At 46.2% G+C, this 18,678-nt stretch overlaps 2 protein-coding genes and 1 pseudogene across 2 annotated transcripts; 2 read left to right on the forward strand and 1 right to left on the reverse strand.

Annotated features, from left to right (window-relative positions):
* Nucleotides 1–1,347: 1,347 nt before the first annotated feature.
* On the reverse strand, nt 1,348–2,730 carry LOC117851640 (uncharacterized). The gene is made up of 2 exons (XM_034733496.2): nt 1,995–2,730; nt 1,348–1,919 (listed from the first exon to the last, which is right to left on the reverse strand). Exons 1-2 carry the CDS (start codon nt 2,441–2,443, stop codon nt 1,490–1,492), a joined length of 879 nt encoding a protein of 292 aa, XP_034589387.1. The 5' UTR covers nt 2,444–2,730; the 3' UTR covers nt 1,348–1,489.
* Nucleotides 2,731–8,009: 5,279 nt separating this feature from the next.
* Nucleotides 8,010–9,203, forward strand: LOC117853447 (early nodulin-like protein 12). Its single transcript, XM_034735806.2, has 3 exons — nt 8,010–8,325; nt 8,408–8,682; nt 8,716–9,203. The coding sequence occupies exons 1-3, from the start codon at nt 8,112–8,114 to the stop codon at nt 8,950–8,952; spliced, it is 726 nt and encodes a 241-aa protein (XP_034591697.1). The 5' UTR covers nt 8,010–8,111; the 3' UTR covers nt 8,953–9,203.
* An 801-nt stretch (nt 9,204–10,004) lies between these two features.
* Nucleotides 10,005–18,274, forward strand: LOC140222572 (uncharacterized; annotated as a pseudogene).
* The last annotated feature ends 404 nt before the right edge of the window (nt 18,275–18,678 follow it).

Genomic DNA, 18,678 nt, shown 5'->3' on the forward strand with positions numbered 1-18,678 from the left:
GTACTCGGAACTGTTACATTTGACTAAAAAGTACTCGGGGCTTGTTGTCCATACATTCATGGGCCCACCATAAGGTTTGGACAGTCCTACAATACGGGGCTGTACACCGAGACGTGTCAGACATGGAGACTACGGTGTAGGACGGCGTGGTCTACGTGGAGGACAAGAACTAGTCGAGGATTAGGAAACTACTCATAGCAATTAAAGTAGGACTCTCTAGTCAAATCCGACTAGTATTCTTGTAAACAACCAATCTGTAACCCTGCCACCGGCAATATAAGGCGAGGCAGGGATCCCCTCCAAACAAGTTCAATCAATACAATCCAACCAACACATAGGACGTAGGGTATTACGCGACATAAGCGGCCCGAACCTGTCTAAATCGTGTGTTTAAGTTCACCTTCGAGTTCCTGATCTCGACGAGCCCCATACATAAAACACTACCTCAGGTACCCCCTCAGTAGGTTGCCGGGTCTAAACACCAACACATCCGATAGGAAATTTTCCATCGGACGCTCCGACGAAACATAAGAAATTACCTTGTGCAATATCAGTAGTCACTATTTGTAATATGACAAATAGTGTGTAAAAATGACTACGTCGTTTAAGACTCTGGGATAGAAAATTTCCGCCACAACATGAACACTATGCTTCATACAACATTTATTGTGAAACATGCAGAAATAATAATTGCAACATCAATGCTTAACAATTACAACATATGTCGGAGCGTTGATCCTTTTAGATTTCGGACGTCAGTTACGTAGCATTACCATTTGTTCAGCCTTCACACAAGTCAAATAAGAATATTGTGCTTTTAGTCATTCTATTCTAAAGTATTGCAAGTGTGATTAAAATTACATTCTAACAATACAACTATAAAAATATAAATAGAACTTTTTATCTCAATCTAGCATTTACAATGGTTAATAATGTTCCACGGCATGAATTTTAAGACGCCCAACGGAAATAAAACTAAAAAAGTACAGGACATAACACAGAATTGAATGGAATCGGGCTAGCTAGACAATGGGGATTGGGGAACCAATGCACTGGTGTGACACCCCAACCTCATCCCTGCCACCCAGCTGTCTCTCCTGCCACTACTGCTAGTCTAGCCTTGTGCTCACAATCCTCCCTCAGAGCCAGTAAGAGGTTAAATCCCCTCTTGAAGCAATTTGCAGGAATAATGGTGTGGCCGTTGCATTTTACACAGATGGACTGTGCATCTATGTTTCCGGTCATCTGAATTTCTATCATCAATCTAGCAGTTTAAAGATGTTAAAAATGTCTGACGGCGTGAATTTTAAGACGCCGAACAGAAATGAAGGTAAAGAGTAGAGGACATAACCGCACCATTGACTGCAATTGGGCTCATTTAGCCAGCGAGCAAATAATCTTGATACATCTAGAGACTAGAGAAAAGTGGATCCAGCTAATTAAAGTTTGCTGAAGCTCTAGGAAACGGAATTATTCACGATCGCCGCCATCACTCGTCCTCTGGTCGGGTGACCAATCCTACCGACCCCGGCGGCGCCGACTTGGTCCGGCCGATGTCCACCCGCGGCCTGGCCGTGTGGAGGATGTCGTGCGGCACGGGCAGCGCGCCTCCCTGCGCCGCCTTGTGGAGGAAGGGCACGTGGACGAGGAGGCCCCAGAGCTTGGGCAGGAACTGCGCCGTGTAGAGGACGTAGAGGAAGACGACGACGGTGAGGACGATGATGTAGATGGAGGAGGAGACCTCCCGTGTGCACCCGGCGATGTAGGCGCCCATGAGCCCCGCCATGTCGAGCACCACGATGACCTCCAGCGCCTCCACCTTGGCCTCCGAGTGGTAGAAGGACTCGTTCATGAGCAGGACGATGATCACCACCGACGTCACGAACGCCGTCGAGTTGAAGTAGAAGAACACCGTGTACCTGCACAAAGATTAATGACGAAGCTCAAAGGCCCGTTGCACTGGCAATCAGTGATGGAAACGAAGAATCGCCGACCGCTTGGGGAATTTGGACTGGAGCACGGGCGTGCCGGCGACGTTGCCCTGCGCGTCGTCCTGCTGCCAGAAGCCGCCGGGAGGATTGAGCCCGGCCTGGTAGGTGACGGAGGCGGCGAGCACGGCGAGCACCATGAGCCACCCGCGCATCTCCTTGAGCCACTTCTCCCGCTTCTTGCCGTGGTCGTCGGCCACCCCGGGCCACTTGTGGCTGTGCGTGTGCATATACAGCACGCCGGTGTACGCCGGTGGCAGCGCAGCAGTAGCAGCAGCAGGACCAGCCGACGAAGCGCCGGCGGCGGGGACGGCGACGATGGGCGAGATAAGCACAGGCACGGGCCTGCCACTGGCCGGCGGCTGAGGAACCTCGTCCTCCACCGCGTCGCAGGCGGCGCCCGGAGGTGGGGGAGAGGCAGGGTGATCCATTGGGATCTGCACGGACATGGACATGGTGGGCGGAGATGGAACTGGCCAACTGGGTGGGGATGCTGATTCTTGGGAGTTTGATAGATTATCCTTTTTGCTTGTGCGGTCGATCCGAGCAGTTGACCTACCTAGACTGGCCGATGATTTGTCAAGATCATGCGCTGATGTGTTCGAGCACTAGCGGCGATTCGCCATGGATAGAACTGGAGGGGGGTCAAGTCTCTGTCGTGATGGGGGTGGGGGACTGTGAACTGAACAGTACTGGAGAGCAAGCCTCGCATTCACAATTGACCAACAGGCAACAGATGGGACGAGACCAGACAAGCCCTGCTCCACTGGCTAAAATCCACTTCACCATCACTTCAGCTCACCCACTTTCCTGCAACAGTTTACTCCACTTGGATTGACGCAAGCAGATAAACGAGCGACTCGCAACCAGGTGGATGGTAAACTCGTACCGATTACCGTACACTCTGTGCATGTACTGCTTTCCGGAAGAGAAAAAAAACGTGCACATGTATTTCTCGTGACGTCAGCGGCAATCAATGTTAGTAGTAGAGTACTCTCGGTTGTAACCTAATGGGTCAGACTGACCACTACTATCTGTGTTGTTGCCGAACCTTTCGCTATGCATGCCCTGGGAGTCTACCGCGTGCTCTCCCTTCACCGTCCGCGCTAGTTTGTCCGCTGCTACGGTCACTACGGCCGGAGATCCTACCTGAGTTAAATCGGAGTTCTGATGATTGGCCCTGATATTGACATTTTGTGCTGGAACGTCCGTGGTCTAAACCAACAATCGCGTAAGGATGTGGTTCATCAATTTATGGCAAATACAACGTGTAGCATTGCATACTTTTAGGAAACGAAGCTTCAATGTATTGACGACCCTGTGGTGTCTTACCTAGGAGCCTATAAGATTAACAAGTTTGCTTTTGCACCGGCCGCTGGTGCGATGGGAACTAGAGGGGGACTCATACTTCTTTGGGATGAGGGTAACGTAGAGGTGACTGAGATCAACAGTGGTGTGCATCACCTTTCGGCCACTGTTTCATCAACGGACGGCAGCTCCTTTTGATTAACAAATGTGTACGGGCCATCGCGTTAGGGCAAAAAAAGAGCTTTCTTGCAAGAGATGTTGTCGATCAAACCGAGCAATGGCATTCCATGGGTCATAATGGGGGACTTCAACCTCATCTATAAAGCCGATGATAAGAACAATGCGCGACTGGACCACAGACTAATGAGTCTGTTTAGAGAGGCGCTTATCGAATGTGATCTTTCAGAAATTCCACTACAAAATCGTAGGTTCACATGGAGCAATGAGCAACAAAACCCAACGCTTGTGAAACTAGACTGCGTCTTCTGCAATGCGGAAGGAAGATCCTTTATTTGGATCGCACGTCTTGCACGCCTTATCAACGTCTCACTCTGACCACTGCCCCCTGCTTCTATCTAATCAAAACGGCCCGAAACGCCCACGCACATTTAGATTCGAGGATTTCTGGATGAAACTTCCTCGCTTCAAGGAAGTGGTAGCCGAAGCATGGAACAAACCAAGTAATCACCATGAACCTTTCCACCACCTTTACCGCAAGCTACTGCAAACCGCCATCACACTAAAAGCCTGGAGCCAAAACTTCTACCTGGATGCCAAGATGCAACTCCTCATGGCATCCGATGTAATCCTCAGATTGGACATGGCATAAGAGCACAGAGTCCTCACCGTGGAGGAAACTACACAATGCCAAAAGCTAAAGCGGCGAATCCTAGGCCTTGCGGTCGTTGAAAGGGCAAGGAAGAAACAAGCATCACGCATAAAGAACCTCAAATTGGGTGATGCTAACACAAAATACTTCCATAGAAAGATAAATGGCTGGAGGAAAAAGAACCACATCCAGAGGATTAAACAAGATACACTCTGGGCTTTCAACCATGAGGACAAAGCAAAGCTAATCCAAGACCACTTCACGAAAATGATGGGCCACCTCGGTGACAAAGCATAGATGAACTCCTTCACCGAAACGGAAATCAAGTGAGCAATAGATGAACTGCCCTCTGACAAGGCACCCGAGCCAGATGGGTTCACAGGTCTCTTCTTCAAGACATGATGGGACATAATAAAGATTGATCTAACTGAGGCAGCAAATGGCTTCCACAATCTGCGCTGCACGAGTCTACCGTTAATCAATACAGCCAACATTGTGCTCATACCAAAAAAGGAGGGTGCCAAATCAGTGGCTGACTTTAGGTCGATAAGCCTGATCCATTCCTTTGTCAAGATCATTACCAAGGTCCTTGCCATGCATTTAGCACCTCATATGAAAGACATCGTATCGCAATCACAATCGGCATTCATAAAAAAAAAGAAGCATTCATGATAATTTCTTGACAGTCTGCAATATGGTGAGACGTTTCCACCACCTGAAAATACTGAACCTTTTCCTCAAACTGGACATTGCAAAAGCTTTTGACTCAGTCCGATGGGATGTTGTCCCTCCTAGAGCGCCTCGGTTTCCCCTCACGTTGGTGTGACTGGATGGCATCACTGTTTTACACATCGTCGACAAGGGTCCTTCTGAATGGGATCCCAAACAGCCCCAATAGACACCATCGAGGACTACGACAAGGTGACCCACTATCGCTTCTATTATTCACCATAGCAATTGAGCCGCTCCGCGCCCTTCTAGAGCTAGCCACAGAGCAAGGTTCCCTTACCAAACTTAGGGGCAAATGCCTCAATCTACGAACCTCCATGTACGTCGATGACACGGCCATATTCCTAAATCCGACCAATAAGGATATCAATGCGTTGGCCGACCTATTGACCCGATTTGGGGAGGCGTCGGGTTTGAAAACAAACTTTGAGAAATCAAGCATGGTGCCTATAAGCTGTGAGGGTGTTAATCTGGATGACATTATTGGGGATCTCCCAGTGACAAGAGCCGTCTTCCCGATTTGATATTTGGGACTGCCACTTACGATGACAAGATTAAAGAGAGTAGATTTCCAGTACGTTGTTGATAAGGTGATTGGCAAGCTCACTGCGTGGAATGCAAGGAATATGACCATGGCGACACGTCTAGCACTCACAAAATCGGCACTAACTTCGAAGGCGGTATACCTCCTTTCAGCACTAAATGCTCCACAAGAACTGATGAAGGACATCGACTGCAGACGAAAGAAATTTTTCTGGACAAGGGCAGCGGCCATCACAGGTGGAAAATGTAAAGTCAACTGGGTATGATCCGCAAGGCCGACTAGGCTGGGGGGTGTGGGTATCCTAAACCTCACAAAGTTCGCAAGAGGATTAAGACTAAGATGGTTATGGCAAGAGTGGAAAGTGGAGCATAAGCTTTGGGTAGGATCCGAAGTTCCCTGTAACAATACGGATAAAAAGCTCTTCGCCGCATGCACCACCATCGATATAGGAGATGGAGCGAGGACTTTATTCTGGAACAGTGGATGGGCGCAGGGGCAATGGCCAAGAGACATAGCGCCACACATCTATTCGGTCTCCAAGAAAAAGAATAGACATGCACCACCATCGATATAGGAGATGGAGCGAGGACTTTATTCTGGAATAGTGGATGGGCGCAGGGGCAACGGCCAAGGGACATAGCGCCACACATCTATTCGGTCTCCAATAAAACGAATAGGTGTCTGCAGGAAGCCTTATATAATAGAAACTGGATTAAGGACATCAACCTTCGGCACAGAGACTTTTCCGCGCAACACTTCCGAGAATTTGTTCTCCTATGGCAAACTATCCAACAAGTGGTGCTTCAGTCCGGGCTGGGAAATGACATCAAATGGAAACTCAGCGCCGACGGTATCTACTCCGCCAAATCCACATACAATGCGCAGTTCATTGGTTCGATGTACACCAACTTTGACATGCTCATATGGAAAGTGTGGGCTCCTAGAAGCTGCAAGATTTTTTACTAGCCCGCGATCCAAAACAGGCTCTGGACGACAGACAGATTGCAGAAACGGGGATGGCCGAATCAACTCAACTGCTCGCTATGCTGCAATACACATGAGCCAGCAATGCATCTTTTCATTCAATGCAGAGTAACACGTAGACTATGGGACATGGTGGCGAATTGGATATCCTGTCCGGCAATCCATTCGATGCTCTGGGAACAGGTGGAAACTCTGCATCAGTGGTGGATGGCGAGGGCTGCAACAAATTGCTGCTCAAGGAAAGCCATGCGTTCTCTGATCATGCTCGTCTCATGGACAGTGTGGAGGGAGAGAAATTTGAGAATTTTTGAGCGAAAGGAATCTACAATCAGCATGATTTTTGGAAGAATTAAAGATGAGGCCGCGATGTGGATCATGGCTGGGGCAAAGCAGCTCTCTGCTATCCTACCACGTTGATAATACTTTCTCTTACAAAAAGATTTTTTTAATAAGTTTTTTTTCATCTTCTTTTTAATATAATCGGCAGCTCTCCTACCCCGTTCGTTTCAAAAAAAAAAGTAGTAGAGCACTCCCTCCATCCATTTTTATCTGTCGCTTGGGAAGCGTGCTTGTGAGGGTAGGACGCTTCCCAAGCGACTGGTATTAAGGGACAGAGGGGGCAGTACACATTTGCAATTTGCAAGCCGGCCAAGCAATTGTGGTATCGCTAGCACAACTGGCTTGCACAGTAACCATGAATGTTTACTGGCTTGCACAGCTGGCAGCTCGCAAATTGCAAGACAGAGTCAGGAGGCAGAGCAACAAATGCCCTCGCAACGGAAGCAGCCTCGGCAATGTGCTTTTTTTTAAGTTGTATCATCAGAAAAAGTTTCATAAATTTTGAGGTGATTTGATGGTAGTTTCGGCCGACTTAGTTGACGGAAGTGATGAAAATGTTAAATAAGAAATTAGAGTTAAAGTTATAAGGAATAAAAAAAGAATTTAGGATCAAGAAAAAGAATTGAGTCAATCTTGCAATATGAAATAAGAAATTTTCTCAATGAAGATGACCATACTAGACGGGGGTCTTAGTTCCCGATCACAGTTATAGGATGTTTCCTTTTTCCTTAACTTTTAATCTTTTCAGGGCTACCTTTTATTTTGTAGTTTCCAGTCGATTTTTACGGTGTTGGATCTGCTTCTAATATGCTTGTTATTCATTTGTTAGGAATGTTGTGGGTTGCTTGCTGCTTTCCCTAAATCCCCCATTTGCTTAGTGGGCATTCTGGGCTTAAGCCGTCTCGAAAAATATAGGCCATGAGCTCATGACCTCAGTAGTTTTAGGCTTTTAGCCCACTTTCGAGCCCAGCAGCCTTCTCCCCCAGCTTAGACGATAGCCCAGTTGTCACTCACAGCATTTCCAAATCCTCCTATCGCAACGTGTTGCCACGTGCGCGCTTTACACCGCTCCCGGACCAAACCGCATCTCTCTGTGACCAAGTCACCCGCCCAGCAGGATCCACACACCGTTCAGAAACTCGCCCGCCGCCATCATCGACGGCCCTGGCCCCAGCCACGTCCCGCCGCGGAAGCGCCCGTGCTACGCCACTCCCCTTCTCAGTCTTGTCCTTACATAAACCCTCCCGCATGCAGAGCGCTCGGAAGAGACGCTGATCCGATCGCGATCGCGAGAGGCGAATCGATTCGTCCAGTTCGTTCTCGCGCTGCATCGATCGAGAGGCGGCAGCTCGATCCCGGCGCTCGGCGTCGGCCGTCAGCGGTCGGTGTAATGGCCAGCGTTGTTGCGTTCCCGGCGGCGGTCGCCTGCGCCCTTCTCGTCGCCGCCGCCGTCTTCCTCGTGGGCTCGGCGTCGGCGTCGTGGCACGCGCAGGTGTTCGAGGTCGGCGGCGAGCCGAGGGGGTGGGCCAAGCCGGCGGCGCCCAACGGCGAGACCTACAACCACTGGGCCGCCAGGAACCGCTTCCACGTCGGCGACTTCCTCCGTAAGTACTCCTGCAATGCATCGATCGCATCCCGTGCGTGCAAGCAAGGTGACCCGATCCCATCGCTCTACATCATTTGCAGACTTCAAGTACGATAAGAACGACTCGGTGTTGGTGGTCTCCCGCGACGCCTACAAGTTCTGCGACGCCGTCAGGCCGTCGCAGCGCTTCGACGGCGGCGACACCAGGCTCCGCCTCGAAAACAGCGGCTTCTCCTACTTCATCAGCGGCGCGCCGGGCCACTGCGACGCGGGCCAGCGGATGACCCTGCGCGTCCTGCCGCAGCAGCAGCAGCAGGACGGCGGGAGCGAGGCCGCCCCGACGGGGGCGCCCGGCGCGATGGCGCCCGGCGGTGCAGCCGGCGGCGGCGGCGGCGACGAAGGCGGCGAGTTCGGCCCGCCGCACGGCTCGGGCTCCGGCAGTGGTGCCGGTAGTTCCGTCACCGGGCCGGGGTTGATGTCGTCGTCGACACCGCCGCCGCACCCGCACGGAGGGGTGGTGGGCACCGACGCGAATAATACCAGCGGCGCGGCGCCGGCGCGTGCGCCGTCGTCATTTGGTGGCTGCTGTCATCACGTCGTTGGGGCGGTTGTTCTGGGTGCCTCGCTGCTGGTCTTGGGCGCTTGAGATGGTATGCGTGCCTTCGCATGTCTGCACTGTTCGTGGTAGTGCTAGGAAAAACTACAGCAGAGTGAAATTACGGCTGAGATGTTGTGTTTGTTCGTTGGATCATTTGTCGTGTTGGTGCTAGGGCACTGAATGTTGTGCAAGTGTCGTGGCTCGTAACGTGATTTTTTACGTTCTTAGACACATGTCAAAATAATAGCCTGGGCTTAACGCGCGAGCGCGACAGGATGTCTTCTTCGCGATCAAGGTGTTCCTCGAGCACGCCATAAAATAATAATTTTCGTCGTAAATCGCTGAAAAACCGTCAGAAAGCAGTATCTATGATGATTTCACGTATCATCATATATTGAGCGTTACAATTACGCTTTTTGGGTAATCATCACAGATCGACACAATTCGTGACGATTTTTGGGTAATCATCACAGATCAACACAATTCATGACATTTCTAATTGAGGGATAAGGGTACCCACGGGTCCCACCGATCAGGATACTGACCGGCCTGACAAGTGGGCTCCACCCGATCATGGCATGTGGGGCAAGGCATGAAGTTACGTGAGGCACAAGCTTGGAGGCCAGATGAACCGATTCAGCCCGGATATCATGAGATACTTGTTGTAAACTGACTCAGATTGATTTCCTTGTAATAACCAACTAGGATTAGATCCTATCCGATTGTAACCCTAGGTCGTCAGCCTATATAAGGCGGCCAGGGGTGCCCCCCAAGGGCACGTTAACTGTTCACACCTTCGATCAACAATACAATTCACCAGGACGTAGGGTATTACTCTCCGGATGCCCAAACCTGTCTAAACGTTGCATCTCTATGTTACCATTCAAGTTCTTGGTCTGACAATCTCCCCTACCTACAAATCTACCACTTGGGTAAACCCCTAGTGGACTACCAGTCACTAAATTCGACAGTTGGCGTGCCAGGTAGAGGTGATGGTGAGATCCTCCCCAGCGAGCTCGATGGCATCCCGCCCCGACGTCATCTTCCCCGAGAGCATGAAGGACTTCCTCACCAATCCGATCCAGCTCCACTTCGGGAGCATGCCGGTGGACTCCGACTCCACCGCCTCTATCGCCGACTCTGCATCCATCACCACCTCGGGCTTCGTCGAATCTACATTGGCAACACAAGATCTCCACCCAAGGATCATTGCTCCGATCATCCAGCGGGTCGGCGACCTTTCTCTCATGGAGAAGGTCCCGCACATCCTCGTGGCAACCCGCCCACCCACGCCCTCTGATCTAATCGCGGGGCTAGATCGCATCAGCAGCACCATCGCTGAATGCATCAACCTCTCTGAGTCGGCTCTACGCTCTGGGAGGTCGGGCCAGGGCCCTTCTCATACCCCTTTTGGCCTCAAGAACTCAGCTATTGTGTTTTCCGAAAAACTCGCGCAGTCATTCCAGATCCAATTTGATGACCCACCTGAACCCACCCAGTCTTCGGATTGCGGCGAGTTTCAACTCCAAACTCCTACGGTGAGGGCAAAGATGGAAGGTTCACCCCACCAGATAGGGAAGTCTTCGTCTTTAATGATGAAACTCCACAAGATGGCGAAACTTTCTCCCAGGAGGAAGGCCACAACACTAGGAACCGCGATCACGTGGTCCAACGTCAGCAGGAACGAGCCGAGCAAGCTTGTCAGCCACTTGCCGCTCCCGCAACGGCCGGTAACAAGTATCCATTACCCCGAATTGATTTATTATTTGATCAATTAGGTGGAGACAAAGTTTTCTCCAAGATTGACTTAAGATCGGGTTATCATCAAATCAAGATAAAACCTGAAGATATTCCAAAGATAACATTCTCTACCAGGTTTGGGTTATATGACTACTTGGTGATGTCTTTTGGATTGACAAATAACCCAGCACATTTTATGTACCTGATGAATTCTATATTCATGCTCAAACTAGACAAGTTTGTTGTGTTATTCATTGATGATATCTTGGTATTTTCAAAGAATGAAGAAGAACATGCAGAACATTTACGCATAGTTCTGAACAAGCTCCAAGAACATCAGCTATATGCCAAGTTCAATGAGTGTGAATTTTGATTAAAGAAAGTACCTTTCCTTGGACATGTTTTATCAGAAAAGGGTATTGAAGTGGATGCAGGAAGGTGAAAGATATTTTGAATTTGAAATCACCAATATCTGTGCATGAAGTGAGAAGTTTTCTTGGAATGGCTGGATATTACAGAAGCTTCATTCCAAATTTTAGAAAAAAGATTCCCAAGCCCATAACTGAGATATTGAAGGAAGAAGTTTAATTTGAATGGAGCTCAGAATGTGAAGAAGCCTTTCAGGTTTTGGAAAAGTTATTAACCAAAGCCCCAGTGCTAGCCCAACATGACATTGAGAAGTCTTTTGATGTTTACTGTGACGCTTCAGGAGGAAGGGTCATAGCTTATGCTTCTCGACAATTGAAGCGACATGAAGAGCATTATCCCACTCATGATCTGGAACTTGTTGTAGCAGTTCATGCCTTAAAGATATGGCGACACTACCTTTTGGGAAGTGAATGTCATATTTATACACACCACAAGAGTTTGAGGCAAACAAGATCGTTGGAACTCATTAAGGATTACAAGTTGGAAATCCATAACCATCCAGGTAAGGCTAATGCAGTGGCTGATACTTTAAGCAGAACAGCTCAATGTCATTGTATTACTGCTCAACCAAATCTCAGGACCTTGTGTCGAGAGTTTGAAGATTTAAATTTGGAAATGGTAATGCAAGGTACTGTCAAGAACATTACTTTGCATGATATTTAAAGGAGCAGATAGTAAAACCTCAAAAAGAAGAAAAAGGAATGAGAATTCTTCAACATTGGATAAGCAAAGGTGAAGTTTCTTGTTTCACCCAATATGGGAATGGGATACTCTATTTTAAAGATAGAATAGTAGTACCCAAGAATATGGACTTGAGAAAAACAATTCTTGATGAAGCCCATCTATCAAGATTTTCTATTCACCTTGGAAGTAATAAGATGTACCAAGATCTGAAACAAATATTTTGGTGGACAAGAATGAAAAGAGAAATAGCAAGGTATGTATCGGAATGTGATACATGTCAAAGGGTTAAAGCTATACATCGGAAATCAGTTGGTTTATTGCAACCCTTAACAATTCCCACTTGGAAATGGGAAGATATTTCTATGGATTTCATAGTAGGATTGTCTACCAAAGGATATGATTCAGTTTGGGTCGTAGTTAATAGATTGACCAAAACTGCTCATTTTATTCCGGTCAAGACTATTTACGTCATCAAACAATATGTAGAATTGTACTTGCACTAGATTGTGTCGCTGCATGGAGTACCTAAAACAATTACTTCTAATAGAGGTTCTCAGTTTGTTTCAAGATTCTAGGAACATTTACATAAAGCAATGAGTACAACATTAATAAGTTCAGCTTATCATCCTCAAACTGGAGGTCAGATTGAGAGGGTCAATCAAATATTGGAAGATATATTAAGAGCTTGTGCCATTACCTTCTCAAAGAAATGGGATGAATGTCTACCTTTGGCAGAACTCTCCTACAACAATAGTTATCAAACTAGCATTCAAATGGCACCTTTTGAAGCTTTATACGGTCAGAAGTGTTGAACATCTTTGAATTGGTCAGAGGTGGGGGAGAGAGCAAACTTTGGGCCAGACTTAATTACTGAAGTTGAAGCCAAGATTCAGAAGATCTGTAAGCATCTTGAGGTAGTTCAAGCAAGACAGAAGAGTTATGTTGATAAAAGAAGATAACCCTTGTTCTTTAAAGTTGGGGATTTTGTATACCTCTGAGTATCACCGATGCAGGGGGTGCAACGATTTGGGGTTAAGGGAAAGCTAGCTCCAAGATATTTTGGGTAATATGAAATTCTACAGCGAAAGGGTCCTGTTGCCTATAAGCTTTCTGTTGACGCCGGATTTTGACACATATTTTGAATCAGTGTCAAAGAAGGAAAAAGGGGGAGGGTGATGCGGCAAGCTAATAGCTACAGTTGGGAATCGACCGATTGAAGCTACAGTGTTTCGGCCGATTAACGAAAGGGGTCGGTAAAGGTGGCCAATTGGGGACTAGAGCGGCTTGGCCAGTATGGGCCTAAGGTGGGCCGAAGAAAAGAATAGCTGAAGAAAGGAGATCGGTCTGTGAGGATATGGTAACCAACTCCGATACAAGTTGTCTTTGTAAATATTCGTTATCATTTAAAATTAGAGATAGATCCTAGTTGGTTAGGAAATCAGTTGTAACAGGCTATAGATAGCCACCTCCAGAGGCTTGTAAAGACAACACATCAACCAATACAACCAATCTACTTTTTCCTCTTACTTTACTTTCAAGTTGGCGACTTTGCCAGAGTACCTTTTTCTTTCACGAGTTCGTACGGGTTAGCAGGACTGCATCGACACGATCTCCGGCCGATTCTGTAAGTTCTGCTTATCGAGTAATATCTAAGCTTTAACTTCGGGCGCATCGTTGTTGTTTTGTTTAGATTTATTCACCAGTTATCGATATTAACTAAAATCGTAGGTTATACCTGTTATTTTAGTTCTTATCACCAGTTATCCAGCTTGAGATACGAATTGTCGGCTTTTTATTGCTCTTTTTCTTCATTATCATACAACCAATTAGATCTATCCTAGGTGTTGTTTCATTAAGTGTTGTTTAGTTTGCTCTAACAGTTTTTCTTTACAATTGCTACACAGTATCGACTGTCTTATAGCTGGCTACCTCTACAGTAAATCGGACGATTCGCTGATACGCTTTTAAGGACAGATCAGAACTCTAGCCGATCGGAACCCCTAGAATTTAATACTTTTGTTTCCTTATCAATCAACACGTCAGATTAACTAGCACGCTGCGCGAACCGTACCAGGGCGATTACCCGAACAGGAGTTAAGCAGATTCTCCCGGGTCGTGTGTCCGACGCTGAAGATCATCGGCCAATTTTTAGCGCCAACACTTTCGTTACCTGATCAACTTGCCTCTATACATGACGTGTTTCATGTATCTCAACTCAAGAAATGTTTGAGAGTTTCAAAAGAAATTCTAGAAGATCTAGAACTAGAGTTGGAATCAGATTTGACTTATGAAGAAAGACCTATTAAGATCTTGGATCAGAAGACTTGAGATACTCAAACCAAAAGTATCAAATTCTATAAGGTACAACGGAAGGACCATACCAAGGATGAGGCTACTTGGGAGCAAGCAGAATATTTAAAATCTAAGTATCCTGAGCTCTTTGAAGATGTTTGAGATCAGATAAGCAAGTGTATAATATGTACAAAAGCAATCAAGCAATTTCTTTTGTGAAGTCATATGATGAAGGGTTTATGACACATTTTCCTTTCCGTTGTCACAAAGAAATCTAGCACCGAAATCTCGGAACAAGATTCTTTTAAGGGGGAGAGGTTGTAACACCTCTGTGTTTAAAACCATTAAGAACGATTATTAAGGGCAATAATGTGATTTATGGGTTTAAAATGTGGATTATTGGACTTGGTCAACTTATGTTGGAAAAGGTCAAATCTGATCAAAATTCAAACAAAATATTCAAATATGTTGAAAAGAGGTTTGAAAGTGTTTGGCACGATAAAATTAAGCTTGGGTCAGGACCTGGACTAAAAGCTTTTCAGATCAAGTGTCAAAGACAGAGGTATAGGATCAGTTCTGTAAGCCTCTGCAAATATAAGTCTAAATGTTGTGGTAAATGGCTAGTTTGGGCCAAGATTTTGGAAAATCTTTCATGAACACTTTGAACAATTTCACTCAAAATAGGAAGTATGATATATGGTAAATATATGCCAGCAGTTGTAGCGCATAGAAGAATGAGTTTGGAGGCCAAAGATTAAACCGTACACAGTTTCAACATGGTCTATATAACTGACGAGAGAATCCTAAAAGTACAGTAAGAGCAGGGGCAGATTTGGGCCCTGGGCTGCCCGGGCTGCAGCTCGGGGCGAGGCCCATGAACAGTGGATAATTATTTCATAAAAATAGCATAAAAAGGCCTATCATCCTATTAGCCCACCCCGAGAAGGAGAAAGCCCAGTAGGCCAGCCGCCTAGCAGGCCGTCGCGGACTCGCGGGCCTCGCGATCGCGACGTCGCCCTAGCTCGTTAGCGCCGCACGCCTGCACCGCATTCACCCGGCCGCCCGCACATTTCCCGTGTCCGCCTCCCTGGCTCCCTCCCGAGTCCTGCCCGGCGCCCGCCTCCCGCAAATCCGGCCGTCCCGGCGTCCCGGCCCCCGCTCTAGCAGCGCGCCTCCCGCAGGCTGGTCCCGGTCTGGCGGTCTCCCCGGCTGCACCGCACCTCCACCGGCCGCGCGCGCCACCTGCATTCGGCGGCCCCGGTGCCCCGTCGGCCGCCGCCCCCGGCTCCCTGCGCGCCAGGGCGACTGGGCGACCAGTGGCCCGGCCGCCCGGCGCTCCTCCGGCTCCTGTCCTCCGTCATCACGCGGCGTCGGCCCCGTGTGGCCGCACCCCCGCCGGCCGCCCGGCCCCCTGGCGCCTGGGCGCCTGGCACCTGCGGGCTTGCGGCATTGCCCCCTGAAGTGTTGTGGACTGAGGTTGAATTTTTTTTTTGAAAATTGCTCTATGGTTGCTACTGCCTACTAGCAAAATCATGAATATTTCAATTCATTGACTGATTGAGCATGACTATGACTGGTATTTGAGTCTTATTGCAAGTTGCAACATTTCATACCTTAGAAGTTAGAATGGAGAAATACTGTGCTAAAAAAGATGCGTCAAAGAGTGGTGGTAGTGCCGAAACTATAGAGAGCCGGGTTGAGCAAAAAAAGACCACGGATTGAACTTGATACGAGAGATATAGTTGCTGATCCAGGACAAAGGAAGCCAATTGATGATTTTCATCATGACATTAGGGATGAGGCAAGGAGAGCATATCTACAAATAGGTCCATATAGGCCAGCTGGTCATATGTTTCCAAAAACGAAAAGAGATGGTAAAGGCCAATCAAGAGGATTTGTTGGATCATGGTTTGATCAAATTGATTGGTTAGAGTACAGTGTAGCCAAGGATGCAGCTTATTGCTTTTATTGCTATCTCTTTAAGCCACAACAAGCTGGGTTTCATACTAATGATACATTTACCAAAGTTGGGTTTAGAAATTGGAAGAATGCAAAAAAAAAATTTCAAGGAGCATGCTCAATCAATTGATGGCTTTCATAATAATGCAAGAAAGTGTGCACTTGATTTCAAAAATCAGAGGTAAAGTGTTGAACATGTATGGACTATTACAAGTGCAGCAGAAGAGGAGGCATATAAAGCTCATTTAAGTATCATGTTAGGCATTGCTAGATTTCTCCTTTTGCAAGCTCTAGCCTTTCGTGGACATGATGAGTCTAAAACATCAAGAAATAAAGGGAACTTTATGGAGATGCTTGAATGGTACAGAAAGAAGGATCCTAATGCTGCACTTGTGACCGGTGAAAATGCTCCATAATAATCAAATGAGTAGTCCAATGGTTTAGAAAGATTTGGCTAGGGCTTGTGCAGAGGAGACAAGTGAGTTAATTAAAAGTGAAATAGGAGATCGTTGTTTTGCGGTTCTTGTCGACGAGGCTCGTGATGCATCTATTAAGGAACAAATGGCTGTGGTTGTGAGGTATATACCTTCTCTTTATTTGGTTATTTTATTGGTTTTGTTGTGTTGCTTTCAAGAAACACTATTTTCTCTTTTCTCTTGTAGGTTTGTCAATGATAAAGGAAGTGTGATTGAGAGGTTTCTTGGCATTGAACATGTTTCTGACACCACATCAACTTCACTAAAAGAAGAATTGGATACTATGCTTAGAAGATATGGTCTATCTATTTCCAAGATTAGAGGGCAAGGATATGATGGAGCTTCAAATATGAGAGGACAATTTCATGGGTTACAAAGACTAGTATTGAACGAAAACCTATATGCCTTTTACATCCATTGTTTTGCTCATCAATTGCAGCTTGTGGTAGTTTCTGTAGCCAAGTGTTGTGGTTCAACTTTTGATTTCTTCAATTATGTCACTTCAATCGTCAATGTTGTTAGTGCTTCTTGCAAGAGGAAAGATCAACTCCTTCAAAGTCATCATGATAAGCTTGTTGAGCAGTTAGATAGTAGTGCTATTTTTTCTGGGAGAGGGAAAAACCAAGAAACTAGTCTTGCTAGGCCTGGTGATACACGGTGGGGTACATCACAAAACATTGGCACGTCTTATGATCATGTGGTCCTCTGTACTGGAGGTGTTGGAGAATATTAGTGAAGATGGAACTGATGGGGAAAAAAACTACAGCCTCTGGATTGATTCAAAGAATGGAGTCATTTGAATTTGTGTTCATATTACATCTTATGATTAGAGTACTGGGGATGACTCAAGACTTGTCACAATGTTTGCAAAAAAAAAATCAAAACATTGTTCGTGCAATAGGATTAATTGGCTCTGTGATGAGAAATATAAATGAAATGAGGGAAAATGGTTGGGATGCTCTTTTTGAAGAGGTAAAGGAGTTTTGCCTCCTCAACAACATAAAAATTCCTAATATGGAAGATATGATATCAGTTAGAGGTCGTTCGAGATGTCGTGGTGCTAAACTAGTGAGTTACTACCATCATTTTCATCATGGAATTTTCAATGTTGTGATTGATCAAGTTTATTGTGAGTTAAACAATCGATTTCCAGAAAGATCAACTCAACTCTTGAGATGCGTTACTTGTCTTGATCCGAGGGATTCTTTTGCCAACTTTGAAGTACAGAAGTTAGTTGAGCTTGCTAAGATTTATAAAGATGACTTCTGTGATTATGACTGCATAAAGCTTGCGGGTGACCTTCCTATATTCATTGATGAAGTCAGAAATGATGATAATTTTGACACTTGTATTGATCTTGGTAACCTTGCTGCGAAGATGGTTCAGACTGGAAGAGATACAGCTTTTCCTTTGGTGTATCGTCTCATTGAACTTGCATTGATTTTGCCGGTGGCAACAGCAACAGTTGAAAGAGCCTTCTCTGCTATGAATATTATCAAGACTGAACGAAGAAATAAAATGAATGATGATTGGTTGAATAATAGCATGATGTGCTATATTGAGCGAGATTTGTTTGCGTCGATTGAAGATGAAAAAATTCTAAAGCGCTTTCAAGGCTTAAGAAACCGTAAGATGAATTTGCCAAACGAGGGCTCAAGGTGCGTGTTGTTTACTTGTATTAGTCTATTTCAATACATAATGTTATCTTGCTTTATATAGGGCTGATATGTTGAAAATTTTTATGTAGAATTGAGGACGTTGGAACAAGTGGAAGTAGTGTTAATTCATGAAGACATCTATGGTTCTTTTTTATCATGGAAGACTCTTAATTTGGTACTTTTCTACCTTCAATGTTCTATGTATTGTTTGAGTCTACTGGTTGAATTGTGCTCTTTGAAAAATATATTATATCTAATAGTGTATGGCTAGTAAGATTTTAATCCTTATATTAGTTAGCCCGGGGCGGAGCCCGTTTCTGGATCCGCCACTGAGTAAGAGCTCTTGTTTTGCACTAAAGTTCAGAAATTTTTATCTCCAAATCCTTTGGTCATTGGAACAAAAGTGCTATCTATCACTTGTAGCTGTTTATACCAGCTCCAACTTTGGTTATAGGCTCATGGCGAGTTGAAGCTTGGTTTGGACGAATTTCATTGAAGAAGGCGCTGGTTTTCTGTGCATTTTTGTGCTAAATCGC

This window comes from Setaria viridis, chromosome 4, assembly GCF_005286985.2.
Source record: "Setaria viridis chromosome 4, Setaria_viridis_v4.0, whole genome shotgun sequence".
Lineage (NCBI taxonomy): Eukaryota > Viridiplantae > Streptophyta > Magnoliopsida > Poales > Poaceae > Setaria > Setaria viridis.

Bases quoted from the DNA above. Each gene is read 5' to 3' on its own strand.
- LOC117851640 (XM_034733496.2), bottom strand. From the start codon at position 2,443: ATGTCCATGTCCGTGCAGATCCCAATGGATCACCCTGCCTCTCCCCCA. The intron at 1,920-1,994 runs GTCGGCGATTCT...ATCTTTGTGCAG, and splicing joins CAGTCCAAATTCCCCAAGCG to GTACACGGTGTTCTTCTACT.
- LOC117853447 (XM_034735806.2), top strand. From the start codon at position 8,112: ATGGCCAGCGTTGTTGCGTTCCCGGCGGCGGTCGCCTGCGCCCTTCTC. The intron at 8,326-8,407 runs GTAAGTACTCCT...CATCATTTGCAG, and splicing joins CCACGTCGGCGACTTCCTCC to ACTTCAAGTACGATAAGAAC. The intron at 8,683-8,715 runs GCCGGCGGCGGC...GAAGGCGGCGAG, and splicing joins CGATGGCGCCCGGCGGTGCA to TTCGGCCCGCCGCACGGCTC.